Below are 22,167 nucleotides of genomic sequence, written 5' to 3'. Positions count from 1 at the left end.
CTCCAACTGTGCAAACAGCTCTAGACACTACAAGCCGCGGAGTGTTCTCCCGACGCCGGAGCTCCATCATCCGGCGAGCGGGCCTGTAACATCGGGCCGCCATCGCGGCGACTGCGGAGGCCTCAATAGGCCCGACCATGGGTAAACAGGAGGGAGAGGACTGGACTTTGTTGCCTTTTGAACACCCTTCAATTGTCTCGAGCAAAGGGTACACTAGAGAACCCTTTATCTGGAGTCCATCGGAGAACAGTACCATCACAAGTACTGACCTCCCCACCACCGAAGTGATCTACAGGAGTCGCTGCCACAAAAAGGCAGTCGGCATCGACAGAGACCCACACCACCCTGGCCACGTCAGAGACCCACACCACCCTGGCCACGCTCTCATTTCACTCCGGCATCAGGATGAAGGTACAGGAGCCTGAAAACCCTGACCACCAAGTTCAAGAACAGCTTCCTCCCAACAACGATCATGCTCTTGAACACATCATTGAACACTACCCTCAACTATGGACTGCCTTTAGTTGCATTAAGGACTTTGGGCTTATTTGCACTAGTATGGTGATTATTAATTTACTGATTTTTTTGTTTATGATATATTATCCATGAGTGTTGAGTTTCCAGGTCTGTTATGCTGTTGTAAGTAGGAATTCCATTGTGGGTACACATGACAATTAAACACTCCAGACTCTGGTGCCAGTCGCGAGGGTTTTGTTCCACTGGCCCCAGGGACCCACGTACCAGCCAAACACGCCGGCCTTCAGCAGCTCCGACACCCCGAAGGACAAGGAACCCATGAAGTCGTTCCTGGTGGTACGATCCCAATCCCAGATCTCAACCGAGAGCCGCCGGTCCTTGTCGCTGTTCTTCAGTTTACTGGGGAGCACAAGGGAGACTGAGATCAACATTGTTGCACAGCTATGGAAGTTCAAGTTCACATATATTGTCACATACACCAATTAAGGTACAGTGATATTTGAGTTACCATGCAGCATACAAGTAAAATAATGCAATACACAGTAATTTTAACATAAACATCCACCACAGTGGAATCCACATTCCTCACTGTGATGGAAGGCAATAAAGTTCAGCCAACTTCCTCCTTTGTTCACCCGTGGTGGTCAGGGCCTTGAGCCCTCAGCACTGCCTCTGCCGACGGCCCGATGTTCAAGTCCACTCGTCGGGATGATGGTGGTTCAGTGTAGAAACAAGTAACTGCAGATGCTGGTTTGCACAAAAAGACACCAAGTACTGGAGTAATTGAGCGGGTCAGGCAGCATCTCTGGAGGATATGGATTAACTGAAGAATCAATCAGTCTGAAGAAGGGTCCCGGCGCAAAACGTCACCTATCCACGTTCTCCACAGATGCTGCCTGACCTGCTGAGTTACTCCAGCACTCTGTGAAACGTCACCTATCCATGTTCTCCACAGATGCTGCCTGACCCACTGAGTTACTCCAGAACTGTGTGTCTTATTTTTTTTGAAGCATTTGCAAGTTTCACCTCCAGAGCTCTCCACCATCAAAGAAGTTTTCATTTGCACCATTATCACGGTCGTTAATTTATTGAACATTTTTGATTATTCTATTTAACTGTATGTACGGGCCCGTTAATATGCTGCAAGTAAGAATTTCATTCTTTTAATATCAGTGTATATGGCAATTAAACACACTGACTCTTGATCAAGTCACCAGCATTAAGCTGGCAGTTCTGTCCCACTGTTCGATCCTGACCTCGGGTGCTGTCTGTGTGGAGTTTGCAAGTTCTCCTGGTGACCGTGTGGGTTTCCTCCGGGTGGTCAGGTTTCCACCTGCATGGCATAGGCGTGCGGGTTTGCAGGTTACTTGGTCTCTGTACAATGCCCCTTTGGATTAGAAATGAGGAGGAATTTCTCCGGGATTGTCTTAGGAATGGGCAGCACATACAAAACGAAGGGTCCGTTGCCGTGCTATACTGTTCTATGTTGACGCATTGTGAGTGCTGCTGGCAATGTGAGTGGAGGGGCCTGGAGTGTACGGAGCCCTCTCTGGGCAAGTTTAATAAAGGAGCTCTATTTTATCTTCTATGATAATTAATTATTAGACATTAGAGACAAATGAAAAAGATTAGTGCTTGGATAAATAATGAGGGAAGAAATGAACGCTGAAGTGGAAATGAATCTCGGCTCATAAAATCAGGCAACGGAATCCGCTGGGAAGAGTTAGTGAGTAGCAGGGAGCAGCAAACATTGTTGGGAGCGTTGCAGGCTTGTAAAAAAACTCATAGTAATATAGACCGCATGATAAACCAGGAAATTAGAGGTACAGATAATGAGATCCATGGAAGTGGATGAGATGGACTGGAATTAGCAAGAACAGTGGGGAAAACAACTTGGTGACGTGTGTGCAAGCCTGCTGTTTAAAAGCAACAAGAGAAGAGGCTGTGTTCGATTTAATGTTTTACAACAATGAAGTTAATAATAAGCATTAGTTAATGGCTTCTAGGGATGAGTAATCATGCATAGGAATATTTTGTAAAAATTGGAAGAGATTTACTTCAATTTGAAATCAGTGTCTTAAATCTAAAGAAAGCCACTGCAAAGATATGATGCATGAGCTTCCTATGGTCGACTGACAGACCACATTAAAAGGCTTTGTGGTAAGTGAGCAATATCCAACATTGATGAATTGTTTACAACAAGTACATGCCTATTTAAGGCCCCAAAGCACAACAGAAAAAAATCAGTCCAGCTGTGGCTTGCGAGAATAACTAAAAACCAACTATTCATAGAGCTGCTGCCTCACAGCACCAGAGACCTGGGTTCGATCCTGACCTCAGATGCTGTCTGTGTGGAGTTCGCACATCTTCGGGAGTTGGGAGGAAGGTGGAGCACCTGGACACCCAAGCAATTACAGGGAGAAACGAGCAAACTCCACACAGACAGCACACGAGGTCAGGATCGAACTCGGGACTGTGAGGCAGCAGCTCTACCCCGCTGCAACACTGTGCTGCCCAATGTACCAATACTTCAAAACGAATCAGCGTAGAAATACATTCACTTTACTAAATGTCCAAAATACTATCTTCAAGCACGGCACTTCCACTATAACGTCCAACCCCAAATAGCCTTGAGGAAGTGTCTTACAATGCTACAGTTTTTCTGTGGATGGTTCCCCACACTGCTATAGACAGCAAATGTTGTAGTGGGCTACTATCTACCTCATTGGAGATCCTCGGACTATTGGACTTTATCTTGCACTAAACGTTATTCCCTTTATTCTATATCTGTACACTGTGGGCAGCATGATAGTAATCATGGATTGTCTCTCCGCTGACTGGATAGCATGCAACAAAAAGCGTCGCACTGTACCTCCACACACGCGACAATAAACTAAGCTAAATGTGCAGGTAGACAAAAATGCTGGAGAAACTCAGCAGGTGAGGCAGCATCTATGGAGCGAAGGAATGGGTGACGTTTCGTGTCGAGACCCTCGACCCTTGACCCTTCGCTCCATAGATGCTGCCTCACCTGCTGAGTTTCTCCAGCATTTTTGTCTACCTTCGAGTTTTCCAGCATCTGCAGTTCTTTCTTAAGCTACATGCGCAGTCACATTCTGCACGTTTGACTGTGGGCACATTTCTACCTTTAGCAAGTGCACTCTTAGCGAAAAGTAAATCCCTTCCCGAACAGTTTACAAAGTTGGACCAACAGGGCACTCACAAAGTGAATGACTCGTTCCACGTGGGGTTGAGGGTCGATCGGATGGTTTTCGTCTTCTGCTTGCTCTCACTTTTGGGATCAGGGATGAGCTTGAGTTTAACGTAGGGATCGGACAGCCCATTGGGATCCATGGGGATTAGATTTTTCGCGTCTCTCACTGTAAAACAGGAAAACAAAAGTCGGGTTTAAAAAGTTGAGCGAGTGGGGAAAGCCGATTCAACACAATCCTCGAAAACACTTGGATTTTTCGCCAACTGGATTCATTTTTGTGTCTGTAGAAACAAGGAACTGCAGATGCTCGCTTGCAAATAAAATTCACAAAGTGCTGGAGTAAAGGGTCTGTCCCACTTACCCGATTTTTTTCGGCGACTGCCGGCACCCGTCATAGTCACAGCAGGCCGCCGAAAATTTTCAACATGTTGAAAATCCAGCGGCGACCAGAAAAAGGTACGACTCTTTGGGCGACTACTCACGACCATACAGGCGTCACCCCGCGATGTCGCGTAATCGCGTAAGTGGGACAGGCCCATAACTCAGTGAGTCAGGCAGCATCTCTGGAGGACATGGATGAGTGAGAACACTTCCATGGTCTCCAGAGATGCTGCCTGCCCCACTGAGTTACTCCAGCACTTTGTATCTTTTTTCATTCTGTGTCTGATGGCCATGGCCCTTCCTGCAGTGGACAGTGCCCAACTAGCCAGACACTTTGTGAACTATCGTAACGCCATAAGATCTGCTCTCATCTTCTCAGTTCCTCGGAGAACAATTCTTTCAAATCCAATCTATGCCCACAACTTATTACTCTTCATGCCAGTATCTTAGTTGTACAATAACTAAGGAAATAATACAAAGACTTGTCTCATCCTGGTCATTACTTCTTCTCTCCGCACCCATCCAGCAGAAGGTACAGAAGTTTGAAAGCGCGCACCACCAGACTCAGGAACAGCTTCTTCCCCTCTGTTATCAGGCTTCTGAACTGTCCTTCCATAAGCTAGGGTACTGTCTGATTCACCTCTACCCCATTGCGGACATTGGACTTTGTCTCTGGAACTGATGCGCGACAACGCTGAGATTATATTCTGCACTCTGTATCTTCTCCTTTGCTCTACCTATTGCACTGCAGTTTGGCTTGATTATATTTATGTATAGTATATCTAACCTGTTTGGATCGCATGCAGATGACATTAATAAACCGAAACCTTCCCTGAGTGTGGTGTGCAGAAACGGACACGACTTCAGTTGTGGTTTGACCCATGTTTCGTAGGGAACAGAGGAGATGGCTGTCAAGGAATGTTGCAGATGTGCTGAGGGACACACTTGGTGCAGCCAACACCAGGACTTTGTGAGGAAGGACCACAGTCTAGAGTCCTTCGTTGCTGGACATTGAGGGGCAGATTCCGGTGGAGACCCCATTTAAACAAGTGAAGAGATATCACCCCATGAGTGGCAAGGGTATTTTGTGTAAAGGTAGGTGTGAACACTATTGTGTTTGACACTGAAAATGGATGAAGTGTTTTTGCACAGATTTCAATAGACAATAGGTGCAGGAGTAGGCCATTTGGCCCTTCGAGCCAGCACCGACATTCAACGTGGTCATGGCTGATCATACCCAATCAGTACCCCGTTCCTGCCTTCTCCCCATATCCCCCGACTCCGCTATTTTTAAGTGCCCTATCTAGCTCTCTCTTGAAAGCATCCAGAGAACCTGCCTCCACTGCCCTCAGGTAGAAAATTCCACAGACTCACCACTCTCTGTGAGAAAAAGTGCTTCCTTATCTCCGTTCTAAATGGCTTACTCCTTATTCTTAAACTGTGGCCCCTGGTTCTGGACTCCCCCAACATCGGGAACATGTCTCCTGCCTCTAGCGTGTCCAAACCCTTAACAATCTTATATCTTTCAATGAGATTTTGTATTTTCGTTTTGTATTTTTTAAAGTCTGAATAAGGTTTGTTTGAAATAAAATAAAAACGAATAATTTGGAGCCAAATTAAAAACGAAACCACAAAGCCGATAATCTTTGGACAACTACTCGAGCCAATAGTAAATTGGCAAAGGATGAATAAGATTATAAATTGAATTACAGAAAGCCAAGTTATAGGGCAGCAAAAAGGGAAACGATCACCTCACAACGCAGGAAGCAACAAGCACCTCCAACTGGAGTTGTAAAGGAAACTGAAGGCTCTTTATCTGAATGCACACACAGTTTGTTAAACGATAAGCAAATAAATGGCATAGAGATAAATTGGAATTAGTCATAGAGATGGGCAGCAGGCAAACTGGCCCTTCAGCCCAACTCATCCATGTCGACCAGGATGCTATTCCCATTTGCCTGCATTTGGCCCATATCTTTCCAAACATTCCCGATCCATGTTCCTGTCCAAGTGTCTTTCAAAAGCTGCTATAGTACCTGCCTCAACTACCTCCTCTGGGAGCTTGTTCCATGTATCTAGCTGCCTCAGAGTGAAAAAGTTGCCCTTCAGGTTCCTATTACATCTTACCACTCTCACTTAACAATCATCCAAAACAATGACAGAGATGTGATTACAAAATGACCCGACACAGGGTAGTGAGAGGAGGAAATAGTTTAGCTTGGATGAAACAAAGAAATAGCAAGGGGCAGGACACATCAGACTGAATCGACACTAAGCAGGCCCGTGGTGATACAACCCAGGTTGAGTCAGGAGATTAGTAGCGCTGGTAACTAGGGTCGTGCTCTCTGAGGCACCTGTAGGCTGCTCAATCGCAATACGGATTATGTCCATGTGGGGGAGCTGAGGGGCTGCTCTCGTCTCAGCTGCACAGCTACCAGAGAGCAAATAAAGTCTGGTTGACATTTGAAAGCTGGGTCGTGCCATTGCAGCTCCTCGCGTACATCACAGCTTCATGTCTTTCAGCAGCGCAACAATTCAATCCTCACACTGACACAAAGGCAAACATCGTAGAAAACACAAAAGTTGCAACCCCACAGTCAGACTGGCACCATCTGAGGTCGATACAAAACAAGAACAACATATCGTTGGGTTTCGGCCCGAAACGTCGCCATTTCCTTCGCTCCATAGATGCTGCTGCACCCGCTGAGTTTCCCCAGCGATTTTGTGTACCTAAGAACAACATATCTATCAGTTGATCATTTCAGTCAAAAAGAAATTACTGAGTTAATTCCACCTCTCTTTGCACTAGTTGGCTGAGTGAATGCTCCATTTTGTTCGTTCAGTTCAGGCTGTACAATGATTAGTAAAGACTCAGACCACTCTGGCCACTCCCACCATCGGGAAGGTGGTACAGGAGTCTGAAATGTGTGGCCATTAGGTTCAAGAACAACTTCATCCCGACAATCATTATGGGCCTGTTTTTTAGGCAATTTTTTAGGCGACTAGGCTGTTGCCACATGGTCGCCGGGGTGTTGCCTGTATGGTCGTGAGTTGTCTCCTCAGTCGCCCAAAGAGTCGTAGCGTCTTTCTGGTCGCCGCTGGATTTTCAACATGTCGAAAGATTTTCGGAGACGGTCGGCGACATTGGGTTTGACGCCAATGAGCGTAGCTTGACTTCTCCTGATGTAGGTGCAGTCGTAGTTGTCGCCAGGTAGGTTGTCTATGTTATGACTTCGGTTTTTTGTTGTTGTTAAAGTTTTAAAAAAAGATTCTATTTCAAATTTGATGTCAAAGGGGGGTCCAGTCCTGGTTTTTCGGCGACCTGCTACGACTATGACAGTCGCCTAAAAATAGCATAAGTGGGACAAGCCCTTTAGGCTCTTGAACACTACATACAACAATGAACTTCTATGGACTGTCTCTAGTTGTACTACAGACTTTTTTCTTTGCACTAGTATCGTCATTATTAATTTATTGAACTTTTGCTTCTTATATATGAGCTCTGTGTATCGTGCTGATAAGCCTGTTATGCTCCTACAAGTAAGAATTTCATTGTTCCCTCGTCAGTAGGTATAATTAAACACTCTCTGCTTGACCTGCTGAGTTACTCCTGTACTTTGCATTCTACACAAGATTCTAGCATCTGCAGTTCCCTGTGTCTCTCCACTCTACATCTTTTCTCAATAGAAAGCAGCCCCTGCAGTTTGTGACCCCTTCCCAGCCGAGAATTGAAAGAAAATGACATAAAGGATGGGGAGAGAGAGATTTGCTGTCTGCACACAAACCTCATCCGTTCCACACATAAATGGGCTTACAAATGCACACAGAAATATTACCACAGATGTGGACTAACAGAGGAAACCACAACGTAGGTGATTTTTTTTTGTTGCCCTTTCTGTCCTGGGCCTCCTCCATGGCCAGAGTGAGTCCCACCGCAAATTGAAGGAGCAGCACCTCATATTTCGCTTGGGTAGTTTACACCCCAGTGATATGAACATTGACTTCTACAATTTCAGGTAGTCCTTGCTTTCTCCCTACTCCTCCTCCCCTTCCCAGCTCTCCCACAGCCTACTGTCTCCACATCTTCCTTTCTTTTTCCTGGCCCCCCCCCCCCACAGCATCAGTCTGAAGAAGAGTCTCGACCCGAAACGTCACCTATTCCTTCTCGCCATAGATGCTGCCTCACCCACTGAGTTTCTCCAGTTACCTTGTCTACCTTCGATTTTTCCAGCATCTGCAGTTCTTTCTTAAACAACTTAGGTGGAGGTTATTTGAAGCCAATTCCTCATTTAGAGTCAGAGCCAATGCAACGTAGACACCGGCCCTTCGGCCCAAGTCACCTGTGCCAATCAAGTTGCCTGTCCAAAGCTAATCCAAAGCCCATATCCTTCTACATCTGGTTTAAGAATGTAGACTGATTCTTAAACCCTCTACATGGTACGGGTAAAATCGAAGATAGACACAAGATGCTGGAATAACTCAGCGGGTGAGGCAGCATCTATGGAGAGAAGGAAATGGCGATGTTTCGGGTCGAGGCCCTTCTTCGGACTGAGTCAGGGGAGAGGGAGATACAGAGATAAGGAAGTGTAATACGAAAGTCCCGCCCCCTCCCCTGACATCAGTCTGAAGAAGGGTCTCGACCCAAAGCATCGCCAATTCCTTCCCACCCGTAGAGATGCTGCCTCACCCGCTGAGTTACTCCAGCATTTTACAGACAATAGGTGCAGGAGTAGGCCATTCGGCCCTTCGAGCCAGCACCGCCATTCAATGTGATCATGGCTGATCAACCCCAATCAGTACCCCGTTCCTGCCTTCTCCCCATATCCCCTGATTCCGCTATTTTTAAGAGCCCTATCTAGCTCTCTTGAAAGCATCCAGAGAACCTGCCTCCACCGCCCTCTGAGGCAGAGAATTCCACAGACTCGCCACTCTCTGTGAGAAAAAGTGTTTCCTCGTCATTTTGTGTCCACCCTCGACATCTTTCCTGAACATGAGCCTGTCCAAGTGTTATCTAAATGCTGTTATTGTATCAGCTTCCACCTCTTTCTCCAGTGGATCGTTTGATCAAACTTTGATATTAGGTCAGATAACTAAATATTTACCAGCCCCTCTGAGCCACTTGAAATCTTTGCCATCTCACTTGAAACTTAAGCCCTCTAGTTTTAGACTTCCCAACCCTGGGGAAAAGACACTGGCTGTTCAACTTTATAAAGGTCATTCCTGTGCTCCTCTGACTAAAGTCCCAGACCATCCAGCCTCTCATTATAACTCAGGCCCCTCCATCTTACTGATATTTGTTTTTTATGGGAACGTTTCCAATTTCCTTTGAACTGATTATCTCACCTCTGGCTCATCAGCTCCCCTTACAGTGAAGGGGGTTAGGGGTGGGGTGGGGGCACACGGTGTTGCAGCGGGTAGAGGTGCTGCCTCACAGCTCCAGCGACCCAGGTTCTATCCTGACCTCGGGTGCTGTCTGTGTGGAGTATGCAAGTTCCCCTTGTGACCTTGTGGATTTCGTGCGTGCTCTGGTTTCCTACCACATCCTAAATATCCTAAGTGTGAGTTTGTTAAGGGCCTGTCCCACTTTGTGATTTTTTCAGCGACTGCCGGCGTCATTGACTGACGTATCAGGTCCGCCGAAAGATTTTGAACATTTCAAAATCCAGCGGTGACAAAAAAATGTTGCGACACTTGAGGAAACATCGAGCGTCAATATGTCATCACGCCGCGTCACCTCCGCTACTTTTTCGGTGACCTGATACGTCAGTCAAAGATGTTGGCAATCGCCAAAAAAATTTGCCAAGTGGGACAGGCCCTTTACTTAAATGGATCTCTGTAAATTTCTCCTAACGTGTAGTGAGTGGATGAAAAAGTAGGAAAAGGTAGAACTAGTGTGAATGGGCGATTGATGGCCGGCGTGGACACAATGGGCCGAAGGGCTAATTTCAATGCTGCATCTATAAATCAATCAATCAAAAATAAAGAAGAAATATGCAATCAGTCTGAAGAAGGGACCTGGCCTGAAACATCACCTATCCACGTTCTCCAGGGATGCTGCCTGACCAACTCATTTACGGCATCACTTTGTGTTGTTCCTCAATCAAAACATTTACCTGATGTTCCCGGTGTTGGGGGAGGCCAGAACCAGGGGTCACAGTTTAAGAATAAGGGGTAACCCATTTAGAACGGAGACGAGGAAACACTTTTTCACCCAGAGGGTTGTTAGTGTGGAATTCTCTGCCTCAGAAGGCGGTGGAGGCCGATTCTCTGGATACTTTCAAGAGAGAGCTAGATAGGGCTCTTAAAGATAGCGGAGTCAGGGGATATGGGGAGAAGGCAGGAACGGGGCACAGATTGGGGATGATCAGCCATGATCACATTGAATGGCGGTGCTGGCTCGAAGGGCCGAATGGCCAATTCCTGTACCTATTGTCTATTGACCTAATTTTGTGGAGGGGGAAAATCTTCTAATTTCTTCATTCCATTCTCTTGCAAAGACCATGAACCATTCACCCCTTGTTATTGATTTGTCAACATTCCTTGAATGCTGCCCCTCCCAACCACTCCTTACCCATCCTGTGTGAAAACTCCCTCCGTGCTGCCGTTCCAGTAGGATGTTGTCCATCAACGCCTCAGAGAACATTTTTAACTCAAGTGTAAAAACAAGGAAACGCAGAGGCTAGTTTACACAAAAGGACAGAGAACGTGCAAACACCGCACAGGCAGCACCTGTAGTCGGGGCTGAACCCGGGTCTCTGGCGCTGTGAGGCAGCAACTCTACCGCTGAGCCACTGGCTGTGTCTTGCATTTGACTTTCTCATCTCAGAAGGTCTCACGGAAAGGTCTTTACATTAAATTGCCAAAAAGCGTGGACTGTTTATGTTAAATATTAAATGTATTAAGAAATATACAAATAGCATGGAAATGCCGCACTTAAAGTGTAAAACGGGAAAGAATTCCATTCATTACAGTACCACTATTTCATCAACACTAATTCCGCTTGCCCGCAGTAAGACTACGCCTTGCCGACTGAAATGTCTCTTCAATGCAGTGGTTGTATCCGATTCCCCCACCTTCACTGGAAGCACATTCCGGATGGAAACCGCCTCGCTATAAAAACTACTTTTCCCTCCAATCCCCTTTAAAATTCCTGGCTCTCACTTTAAACCTCTGCCCATTAGTTTATAAAAATACTAACGATTAACAAACCACTGGTGCTTTGTAGGGAATAAAGGAGAATTGGAGAGGAAAACGCAGGGACTTCTGGGCAGAAGATTAAATGCAGGGGCTGGAAAAGTAAAAGAGTTAACTTGGATCACAGGTTCATGGGATTTACACCTATAAACGCAAACTAGGAGCCGACAAGTTCCTTGCAACACAAACACGTTTGTTCCTGAATTCAATACATCCTGTGTATAAATGAACATTGAATCTGTGAACTGTGTGGAAAATGGCCATTTGGCCCACTCAGTCCACGCTGACCCATTCACACTCATTCTGTTATCCTAGCCACCCATCCCATTTTCTCATCCACTCCCTGCACATTGGGGGCAATCGGGAGAAGAATGGAGAGCAGATGAGAGACAAGACTTTGCCTTCCATCACAGTGAGGAGGAGATTCACTGTGATGGATGTTTGTGTAAATTGTGTTGGTGTGTGTCTTGGTTCTTTTCTTGTTGTATGACTGCAGAAACCAAATTTCATTTGAACTTCATTTGAGGTTCAAATGACAATAAACGGTATTGCATTACAGAGGCCACCTCGCAAATATGTGCAGGTTTGTCGATTAATTGGCACAGAACAGAACTGATCAGTGTGGCCGTATACCAATGAATATATATATACACACATAAATGAACAGATAAAGTGCAAGGGGCTATTAATGACCAGTTTTGTTTGTGTTGAGTTTAATAGCATGATGGCTGTGGGGAAGTAGCTATTCCTGAACCTGGATGTTGCAGATTTCAGCCTCCTGTACCTTCTACCTGAAGGCAGCGGGGAGATGAGTGAGTGGCTGCACCAGGAGTTAGAAGATTCTTTGGTAACAACTCACTGTAGAATTAAAATGTTCATATTATGCTCGCTGACAGCATGGATTTTGGGGAAACAGTACAGAGGTAAGGGTGCAGTGGAGACACAAGGAACTGCAGATGCCAGAACCATGAGCAAAACAAAAAGTGTTGGAAGAACTCAATGGGTCAAACAGCATCTGTGGAAGGAATGGACAGGAAAGAATGGGAACTCCAGTCCTTTGTGTTTTGCCTGTCCATGCCCACCCGCAGATGCTGCCTGACCCGCTGAAATACTCCAGCACTTTGTGATTTACTCAGAGGCGAGGATATGTTGGAACGGTTCAATATCCAATGAGACAATGTTCTTCAGGAAGACGAGTTACAAATGAATCTTCCCTTCGTCCATCTCATTTAAAATTAAATATCCGTTCAATTTCCATTTGAAAGTTCAGCTTACAGCCCAGTTGGGACGTGTCGGTGGGCGACACCATTTGCTGTTGATTTTTCTCTGACTTCAGGGAGAATTCAGAATGAGGATGCGAGTTGAAGGGAGACTTAAGCGGCTTTGCGAATAATTGTCGTCTGTCCTTGGTAAAGGAGCATCGAGTGACCTTGACATCAAGTGGTAATGGCACAGTGAGCTGATGGGATTTACATTGTTATCAAAGGTTCTCTTCACAGCAAAGCAGCTGTATCCTGGGATTTGGTGTTGCTTGTCTAAGATGTGTGGTGCGTATTTAATCAAATTCCTCCTCACAATTCGCTCCGGTGAACATCTGCAGGAATCCTGTCCAATTGGCACACTGCCAGTTCCCACAAAACGGCACTCTGACCAAGTGCAGGCTTGGCGATCGCTTCATCCAACACCTCCACTCGGTTTGCAATAACCAACCTGATCTCCGGTGGCACAGCACTTCAACTCCCCCTCCCATTCCGAATCTGACCTGTCCTGGGCCTCCTCCATGGTCAGAGTGAGTCCCCACCGTAAATGCCCATTGGAGAGGTCCAACGGCTTAGAGGGAGGATGAGGATACAAGGAACTGCAGATGCAGGTCCACAAAAAAAGACCCAAAGAGCTGGAGTAATTCAGCAGGTCAGGCAGCATCTCTGGAGAACATGGATTGACTGATGGGTCAATCAGCCTGAAGAGGAATCCCAACCCGAAACGTCACCTATTCGTGTTGGGTTGGGAGGTTTAGAAGGATATGGGTAAAACATGGGCAAATGGGACTAGCTTAGATGGGGGCACTTGGTTGGTAGGGATGAATTAGGCCCGAGGACCTGTTTCCGTGCTGTATGAATCTATGACCCTGCAATGCCTTGTTGGAAAGATCAAAGCCCTCAATGTTTCATTGTAGAATTAGCCTCGATGTTTTGTGCTCATGTTGCAATAGCAGAAGTTGAAGCCACAACTTCCTGACTCCAGAGGCAAAAACATTCCCCACTGAGCTACAACTCTGCCTTACCGAGGAGACCCCCGCTGCTGAGGGGGTTGTTGTTCGCGCAAATCTTCTGTTCCGTAGGGGCGGGGGGGGGGGGGGGGGGGGGGGGGGCGGGATGTTGGCGCTTCAGGCGGGGGCTTCTGCTGCCAAAGCAGCTTTTATTTGGAGCAAAAGACCAACAAATTGTGGCAACAAATATAGAAATGGCAGGAAGTGCTCAGTAGGTCAAGCAGCATCTGTGGTGACAGACACAGAGTCAAGAGAAATGGAGAAAATAAATGTGTAGGAAGGGACTGCAGGTGCTGGTTTACACTGAAGACAGACATAAAGTGCTGGAGTAACTCAGCAGGTCAGGCAGCATCTCTGGAGAACAGGGATTGACTAATGGATCAATCAGACTGAAGAAGGGTCTCGACCCGATACGTCACCAGAGATACTGCCTGTCCCGCTGAGTTACTTCAGCATTTTGTGTCTATCTTTGGAGAAAACAAATAGCAAGTTAAAGCAGAAAAGTAGATCTGCATCTGTGGAGAGATAGAACAAGAGTTCTCTTCTTCACTGCATGTGGCTGCACTTCTCCCCTCTTACCACCAGTATTTATAGTAGCCTATTACCGTGGCAACTCAGGGTGAAGGCCACACATGGACGTCACTGCGATCTCCCCACTCCTGCACCTCACCACTCACTCTGGTCAAGCGGCACCCCAGGGGGAAATGGACAGCTGATGTTCAGTCGAAACGTCGTCTGAAGAACAATCTCCCTCCACAGATGTTGCCTGATGCCCTGAATTCCTCCAGCACCTTCTATTTTTTCCTCAAGTATCCAGCACCTGCATTTCCTCATGTCTCCATATTTAAATGCATGGAGCTTGTACATTTTCCCTGTGACCGCGTGGGTTTCGGTCGCTGCCAGCACGGAGAAGAAGAGCCAACCCCAGCTCAAATCCCGCCGGGCCAACCCACAGCTCCGCACCGATGACACCAGCGGCCCCAGGCCCGCAGCCAGCGCGGAGAAGAAGCGCCAACTCCAGCCCAACCCCACACCCTGGCGAAAGCCGAGCACCAGCCGTACACACAAAGCGCGGCAGCAACTCAGCGTCCTCCCCGCGTCGGCTGCAAGCCCGGCCCCACACCTCCGGCCGACCCCGGACAGGGACTAGACACCCGGGAGGGGAGGGGACGTGGACGGGCCCAGCAGCAACTCAAGAGACCCAGGCCCGACACCGACCACGGGCGAGCATGGTCTCGCTCACTCACCAAAGCATAAAGCAATAAAAACAACAACATAATCTTAGCTTTTAACAAAGAAACAATAAATACAATAGTTTCCAGGTATAAAAGGACTGGACAAGCTAGATGCAGGAAAAATGTTCCCAATGTTGGGAGACTCCAGAACCAGGGGCCACAGTCTTAGAATAAAGGGGAGGCCATTTAAGACTGAGGTGAGAAAAAACTTTTTCACCCAGAGAGTTGTGAATTTGTGGAATTCCCTGCCACAGAGGGCAGTGGAGGCCAAATCACTGGATGGATTTAAGAGAGAGTTAGATAGAGCTCTAGGGGCTAGTGGAATCAAGGGATATGGGGAGAAGGCAGGCACGGGTTATTGATTGGGGACAATCAGTCAAGATCGCAATGAATGGCGGTGCTGGTTCGAAGGGCCGAATGGCCTCCTCCTGCACCTATTTTTTATTTTTCTATGTTTCTAGTTTGAAAGCAGTATTTTCTTACCAAGAAGAATCAGAGCTGGAAAAAAACAGAAGAAATTAAGGTCCACTGCTTCACTGCTTTCCAGCAATGTTTATGCATAGTGACCTATGACCTGGGCATGGGCAGTCGGAATACCGAACTCGCTTATTCCTTTATCATGTATCCACACACTGTAAATGGATTGATTGTAATCATGTATTGTCCTCTGCTGACTGGTTGGCACACAACTAAAAGCTTTTCACTGGACCTTGGTGCACGTGACAATAAACCGAACTGAACTTAACAGAGCGTGCAAACTCCACACAGACAGCACCCGAGGTCAGGATCGAACCGGGGTCTCCGGTGTTCTAACAGAAACTTACAGAGTTTCAGCTGTGGTTAAGCAAGATGCTCTAGAAATGAGTGTGTCATTACATAGAACATGGAAAGGACAGGCCCACAACACCTGTGCCAAACATGAAGCCAACCCTTATCTGTCTGCACATAATCCACATCCCTCTATTCCCATCAGATCCGCATGCCTAGCCAAAAATCCTTTCTCATGCCTTTTGACAAACTCCAAGCAGGCTGTCATGTGCCTTTTACTCAGGAGTGGCTTCCGTCTGGCCACTCTACCATAAAGGCCTGATTGGTGGATTGCTGCAGATATAGTTGTCCTTCTGGAAGGTTCTCCCATCTCCACAGAGGAACTCTGGAGCTCTGTCAGAGTGACCATCGGGTTCTTGGTCACCTCCCTGACCAAGGACCTTCTCCCCCGATTGCTCAGTTTGGCCGGGTGGCCAGCTCTATGAAGAGTCCTGGTGGTTCTAAAGTTCTTCCATTTAAGAATGACGGAGGCCATTGTGCCCTTCGGGACCTACATTGCTGTAGAAAATGTTTTATACCCTTCCCCAGATCTGTGTCTCGACACAATCCTGCCTCGGAGGTCTACGTCTTCATGGCTTGGTTTTTGCTCTGACGTGCACTGTCAACTGTGGGACCTTATATAGACAGGTGTGTGCCTCTCCAAATCATGTCCAATCAATTTAATTTACCACTGGTGGACTCCAATCAAGTTATAGAAACATCTCAAGGATAATCAATGGAAAAAGATGAACCTAAGCTCAATTTTGAGTGTCATAGCAAAGGGTCTGAATACTTATGTAAATGTGATATTTCAGTTATTTATTTTTAATTACTTTGCAAAAATTTCTAGACACCTGTTTTCACTTCTTCATTCTGGGTTTTTTTTTAAATCTCAAGAGAGATTTAGATATAGCTCTTAGGGCTAACGGAATCAAGGGATATGGGGAACGGGGTACTGATTTTGGATGATCAGCCATGAAGAGCGGCGCTGGCTCGAAGGGCCGACTTGCCTACTCCTGCACCTATGATTTTATATTTCTGATCCAAGTCGTCGAAGTCCCCCGAATAAAAGGCGCACTTAAATGGGTGCAGCCCGCCCTATGGGCTGAATGTTTGGCAGAGATCTATCATTGGTAATGCTTTTGTTTTCCAAAATCCCGCAGCGCGATGTAGCAGGCTACAGACACGGTCTGTGTTCATTACTCTCCGTACAATTACCAATTATCTTCCTGCTACACTGCCTGCAAAGAAAAAGCCTGACAGCAGATTTGCAGCTTAATAGAACAGGAAGAACAAGCAACATTCATCTCCAGTGTGAGATACATTAGCTCCCCTCTGGCCAATGGAACATTTTGTCTGCAATTCAGGCTTTCCCCAGAGACGTTGTTTTGATATCCAATAATTGTTTTAAACACAATTATGCTTCATATTATCATTAAACTGCCCGTCAAAGCTAATGCTTGCAAAATACACTCCAGGATCACAACTCCATAAACACACATTACGCTAAAGAAATCTGTATACTGTCCACCTGCCCACATCACTGGCATCTCCTCACCGACAACCTCCAAAGTCTTCAAAGGCCCGTAAGGTGCGCAGCAGTAGAGCTACTGCCATTCAGCACCAGAGACCCGGGTTCAATCCCGACCACGGGTGCTTGTCTGTACGGAGTTTGTACGTTCTCCCCGTGACCTGCGTGGGTTTTCCCCGAGATCTTCGGTTTCCTCCCACACTCCAAAGACAAACAGGTTTGCAGGTTAATTGGCTTGGTGTAAATGTAAAACTGTCCTTAGTGTGTGTAGGGTAGTGTTAAGGGCCTGTCCCACAAGCATGCGACTCCATGCGGCAAGTGCGACCTAAGCGACTCCATGCGGCAAGCGCTACCTAACGTGTTCGCTTGAGCCGTACGGTCTCGCGGGGCCGGTCCCACTTCGATTACCGGAGCCGTATGGAGTTGTGCGGAGCTGGTCCCGACATCGCACGGGGCTCCGAAAAACCGACCGTGTTCAAAAATTCCGAGAGGCAGCCGCCTCGACGCCGTACGTCACGCGCGAACTTCCCGCAGACTTCGCTCGCACTTCATGTCACTCACTCGACCTCCGCGTGGCCCCCGCTTCTGGTTAGGTCGCGCTTGCCGCATGGAGTCGCATGCTCGTGGGACAGGCCCTTTAGTGTGCGGGGATCGCTGGTCGGCGCGGACACGGTGGGCGGAAGGGCCTGTTTCTGTGCTGTATCTCTAAACTAAAACTAAACTAAAAGGTTACTGTTTAAATACTTCACATGTCCTGGAGTGGGAGGAGGGGGGGAGGCATTAGCTGTTGACTGGCTACTGGCGTGGGATCTGGATGATTCAATCTTATTTTGACAATAGACAATAGGTGTAGGAGTAGGTCATTTGGCCCTTCGAGCCAGCACCGCCATTCAATGTGATCATGGCTGATCATCCCCAATCAGTACCCCGTTCCTGCCTTCTCCCCATATCCCCTGACTCCGATATTTTTAAGAGTCCTATCTAGCTCTCTCTTGAAAGCATCCAGAGAACCTGCCTCCACCGCCCTCTGAGGCAGAGAATTCCACAGACTCACAACACTCTGTGAGAAAAATTGTTTCCTCGTCTCCGTTCTAAATGGCTTACTCCTTATTCTTAAACTGTGGCCCCTGGTTGTGGTTGGTGTGGACTCAGTGGGCCGAGGGGCCTGTTTACGTGAATTCAACCAATTACTCCACTCCCCTGGGTCCTGTGCTCCAGGTTCTGTCCTGTCCACTTGCTATGTATTTTATTCTCTCTCCACCCTGCTTCTGTGAAACTGGTCAGGTCTTCACACTGCCGTGCCTCTGACATGCACGTTGTGTACATTTGCTGTCACTAGGTTAGTTGTTAGTTGCCAGGGATGTTGTCAAGGGAACGGCGTGGAGCCGAGCGGATGCCGATGTTGGCCAGCGTGGGGGTGGGGAGGTGGGGTCAGCTGAATGAATGTCAGGGTGGGGGTGGGGAGGGGCAGGGATCGGGTGAATGAATGCCAGCGTGGGCTGAGCTCGTTTACAGACAGGGTGGAGCGGCTGATAGTGTGTGACATTTTGCATTTCCCAGCTGACAACATTCGTCACCCAGCCAGAGGTCACGGATACAGATTACAGTTCAGATGGAGCCGGGACTGACCCGAACTATGCCTTCACCGACCTCAGACCTCGGTTCAACAAATTCTATTCCTTGTTGCCTTGCTCACGTACAGCTGCTTAAAGCAGTTTGGTCCAGAGAACCCAGCAACCCGCCCAGGTGAGACGGTGGTTCACCTGCACCTCCTCCAACCTCATCTCCTGCATCCGGTATTCTCCTGTATGTCGGCGAGACCAAGCGTGGACTCGCCAAACACCCACTCGATGATTTTTCTTCTTCCCCCCACCCCCTCTATTCTGTCCCATTTCTCCCATTATTCCCCCCACCCCCTCTATCCTGCCCCCTTCCTATATCCTATCCCCCCCCCCCCCCCCCCTCTGCCTTTACATTTCACCGCTCTTTAAACCCTGTTCTCTCCTTATCAACACACTTTTGTCTCCTTTAGCCCTTTCCTCACCCTTAAAGGGCCTGTCGACATGTCGCGGGGTGACGCCTGTTTGGTGGTGAGTAGTCGCCCAAAGAGTCGTACCTTTTTCTGGGTCGCCTCTGGGTTTTCAACATTTTGAACATTTTTGACAACCTGCTGTGACTATGACGGGTGCCAGCAAGTCGCCGAAAAAAATCGCGTAAAAGTGGGACAGGCCCTTTAATATCCTTTTCATCTCTAGCCCTTGTCCTCCCATCTGCCAATCACAAACTCAATTTCTCTGTATCCACCTATCACTTAAAAAGGCACAATGTGCCAGAATAAATCAGCGGGTCAGGCCGCATCGTTGGAGAACATGGATAGGTGATGTTTAGTGTTGGGATCCTTCTCATCTATGCTGCCTGAGTTACTCCAGCATTTTGTGCCTTTTTTCTGTGAAGCAGCATCTGCGTTTCATATCTCTCTCTCTCTCACTTGCTCTCTCTCTGTCTCTCTGATTCAATCCTGTTCAGCTGGAACTCTTCCTCCAGTAACTAGACAACGCTGTTCCCGCCCTCACGTCCGATCCAACCGTCATTAAGTTGCTGCCAATTTCCGCACTTTCACATGGTCCACGGCTCCTGATTCCCAAACTACATCAAAGATTTGGATGAAGGATCAAGTTTAATCCAATTAAAGTGTATGATCATTCTCAAAAGCCCAGGTGTATAAACAGGGATAGCTTCACAGTATTCTTTAGTTGCAAGATCCAAGGATTAACTCGGCAATTGGTCAGGACTCAAGAATGTTGGCAGGATCTCTGCTCAGTGTAAAGATGCATTAACCAGTCCTTCGGTGTTATACAACAGAGTTAGAACGGGCTTAACAGAGTCCTGCTCTCGTCACAATTGATGTTTTCCAACACTAACTTAGATTCACAGGCCACATTCCATGTAGAAAAAGATCCAATAGGCTTCACCACAGCATCACTAAACAACATCAGAGCTATGGAAGGTGGACAAAAGTGCTGGAGAAACTCAGCGGGTGCAGCAGCATCTAGGGAGCGAAGGAAATAAGCAACGTTTCGGGCCGAAACCCTTCTTCAGACTGATGTAGGGTGGGGGGTGGGGAGAAGAAAGGAGAAAGGAAGAGGAGGAGCCCGAGGGCTGAGGGAGAGCTGAGAAGGGGAGGAGACAGCAAGGGCTACTGGAAATTGGAGAATTCAATGTTTATGCCGCTAGGGTGCAGGCTGTCCAAGTGGAATATGAGGTGCTGCTCCTCCAATTTACGATGGTGCTCACTCTGGCCATGGAGGAGGCCCAGGACAGAAAGGTCGGATTTGGAATGGGAGGGGGAGTTGAAGTGCTGAGCCACCGGGAGATCAGGTTGGTTAATGCGGACCGAGTGGAGGTGTTCGGCGAAACGATCGCCAAGCCTGCGCTTGGTCTCATCAATATAGATCAGTTGACATCTAGAGCAGTGGATGCAATCGATGAGGTTGAAGGAGGCAAGAGGAACTGCAGATGCTGCAATCTTGAGTAAAATATAAAGTGCTGGAGGAATTTTGCAGCATCTTTGGTTTAGAGATACAGCATGGGAACAGTCCCTTCAGCCCATTGGATCCACACTGACCATTGATCACACGTTCACACTAGCTCCATGTAACCCCATTTTTATATCCAGTCCCTACACACTAAGGGGCAAATTTACAGAGGGCCATTTAACCTACAAACCCGTACGTTCTTGGGATGTGGGAGGAAACTGGAGTTCCCGGGTAAAACACACAGTGCTGGATCCACGTTTCGTTTGCCCAACTTTGTCCCACCCCACCTCCCTTTTCCAGCCTTCTCCCCCCCCCCCCCTCCTTCTACAAACAGTGTGAGGAAGGGTCCCGACCTGAAACATGGCCTGTCCATTCTGCCTGACCCCTAGACTTCCTGCAGCTCTATCTGTGAGAGTATCGCTCTTTGCTGTCAGTTCATTACACGTTTGAAGGATACTGGAGGAAAATGATGACAGGAAGGACGATAAAAGGATAATGTTACTGTGATGATTGCCAGAGACCCTTTAATAGTGCAAGTTTATTTTATTACCTTATCTATAAAAACTGGAGTTAGATCTTGAAACAAGGGCAAATGGCTTTTTACTTGTGCCAGTGTTTTTTAAAACCTAAAGTAATCGTTTAATGGTGTGCCATGTTAGAGTCAGTACATCAACATGGCCCTGTGTTATAATTAAACTGTCAAAAGGAGCCTTGGTGGGATTTAAAACAGGTACAGCCTTTACAGTCTGGTTTAATCTCCCTCTCCCTGTTTACAGCAGGAAGCTCTACTCCCCGGCACAAGCAGTGTGAGGCAGGAACGCACCGCACCATCTCCCAGGCAGTAGTCCCACAGTCACAACTTCATGTTACAGGAGAAGAATTAGGCCATTCGGCCCCATCAGGTCTTCTCCGCCTTTCAATCATAGCTGATCTATATTTCCCTCCCAACCCCATTCTCCTGCCTTCTCCCCATATACCCTGACTCCCGTTGTAATCAAAAATCTATCAATCTCCACCATAAACCTAATTTGAGGAAAGACATTCTTGCTATTGAGGGAGTGCAACGTAGGTTTACAAGGTTAATTCCCGGGATTGCAGGACTGTCATATGCTGAGAGAATGGAGCAGCTGGGCTTGTACACTCTGGAGTTTGGAAGGATGAGAGGGTATCTCATTGAAACGTATAAGATTGTTAAGGGCTTGGACACACTAGAGGTAGGAAACATGTTCCCGATGTTGGGGGAGTCCAGAACCATGGGCCACAGTTTAAAAATAAAGCCATTAGAACGGAGTTGAGGAAACACTTTTATAGAAACATAGAAATTAGGTGCAGGAGTAGGCCATTCGGCCCTTCGAGCCTGCACCGCCATTCAATATGATCATGGCTGATCATCCAACTCAGTATCCCGTACCTGCCTTCTCTCCATACCCTCTGATCCCCTTAGCCACAAGGGCCACATCTAACTCCCTCTTAAATATAGCCAATTAACTGGCCTCAACTACCCTCTGTGGCAGAGAGTTCCA

At 47.4% G+C, this 22,167-nt stretch overlaps 1 protein-coding gene across 5 annotated transcripts in view; it reads right to left on the bottom strand.

Annotated features, from left to right (window-relative positions):
• prkca (protein kinase C alpha) overlaps positions 1-22,167 on the bottom strand; it is a 180,802-nt gene that overhangs the window by 54,781 nt on the left and 103,854 nt on the right. For all 5 annotated transcript variants that reach the window (XM_033044134.1, XM_033044136.1, XM_033044135.1 and 2 more), the window contains exons 6-7: positions 3,701-3,857; positions 742-876 (exon numbers count right to left, since the gene is read on the bottom strand). In XM_033044134.1, coding sequence (XP_032900025.1) covers positions 742-876; positions 3,701-3,857 — 292 coding nt within the window. The remainder of the gene's footprint in view (positions 1-741; positions 877-3,700; positions 3,858-22,167) is intronic.

This window comes from Amblyraja radiata, chromosome 26 (assembly GCF_010909765.2).
Source record: "Amblyraja radiata isolate CabotCenter1 chromosome 26, sAmbRad1.1.pri, whole genome shotgun sequence".
In the NCBI taxonomy this organism is placed as follows: domain Eukaryota; kingdom Metazoa; phylum Chordata; class Chondrichthyes; order Rajiformes; family Rajidae; genus Amblyraja; species Amblyraja radiata.
The sequence above is the reverse complement of the archived record's forward strand: the minus strand, read 5'-3'. Positions and strand labels throughout refer to the sequence as shown.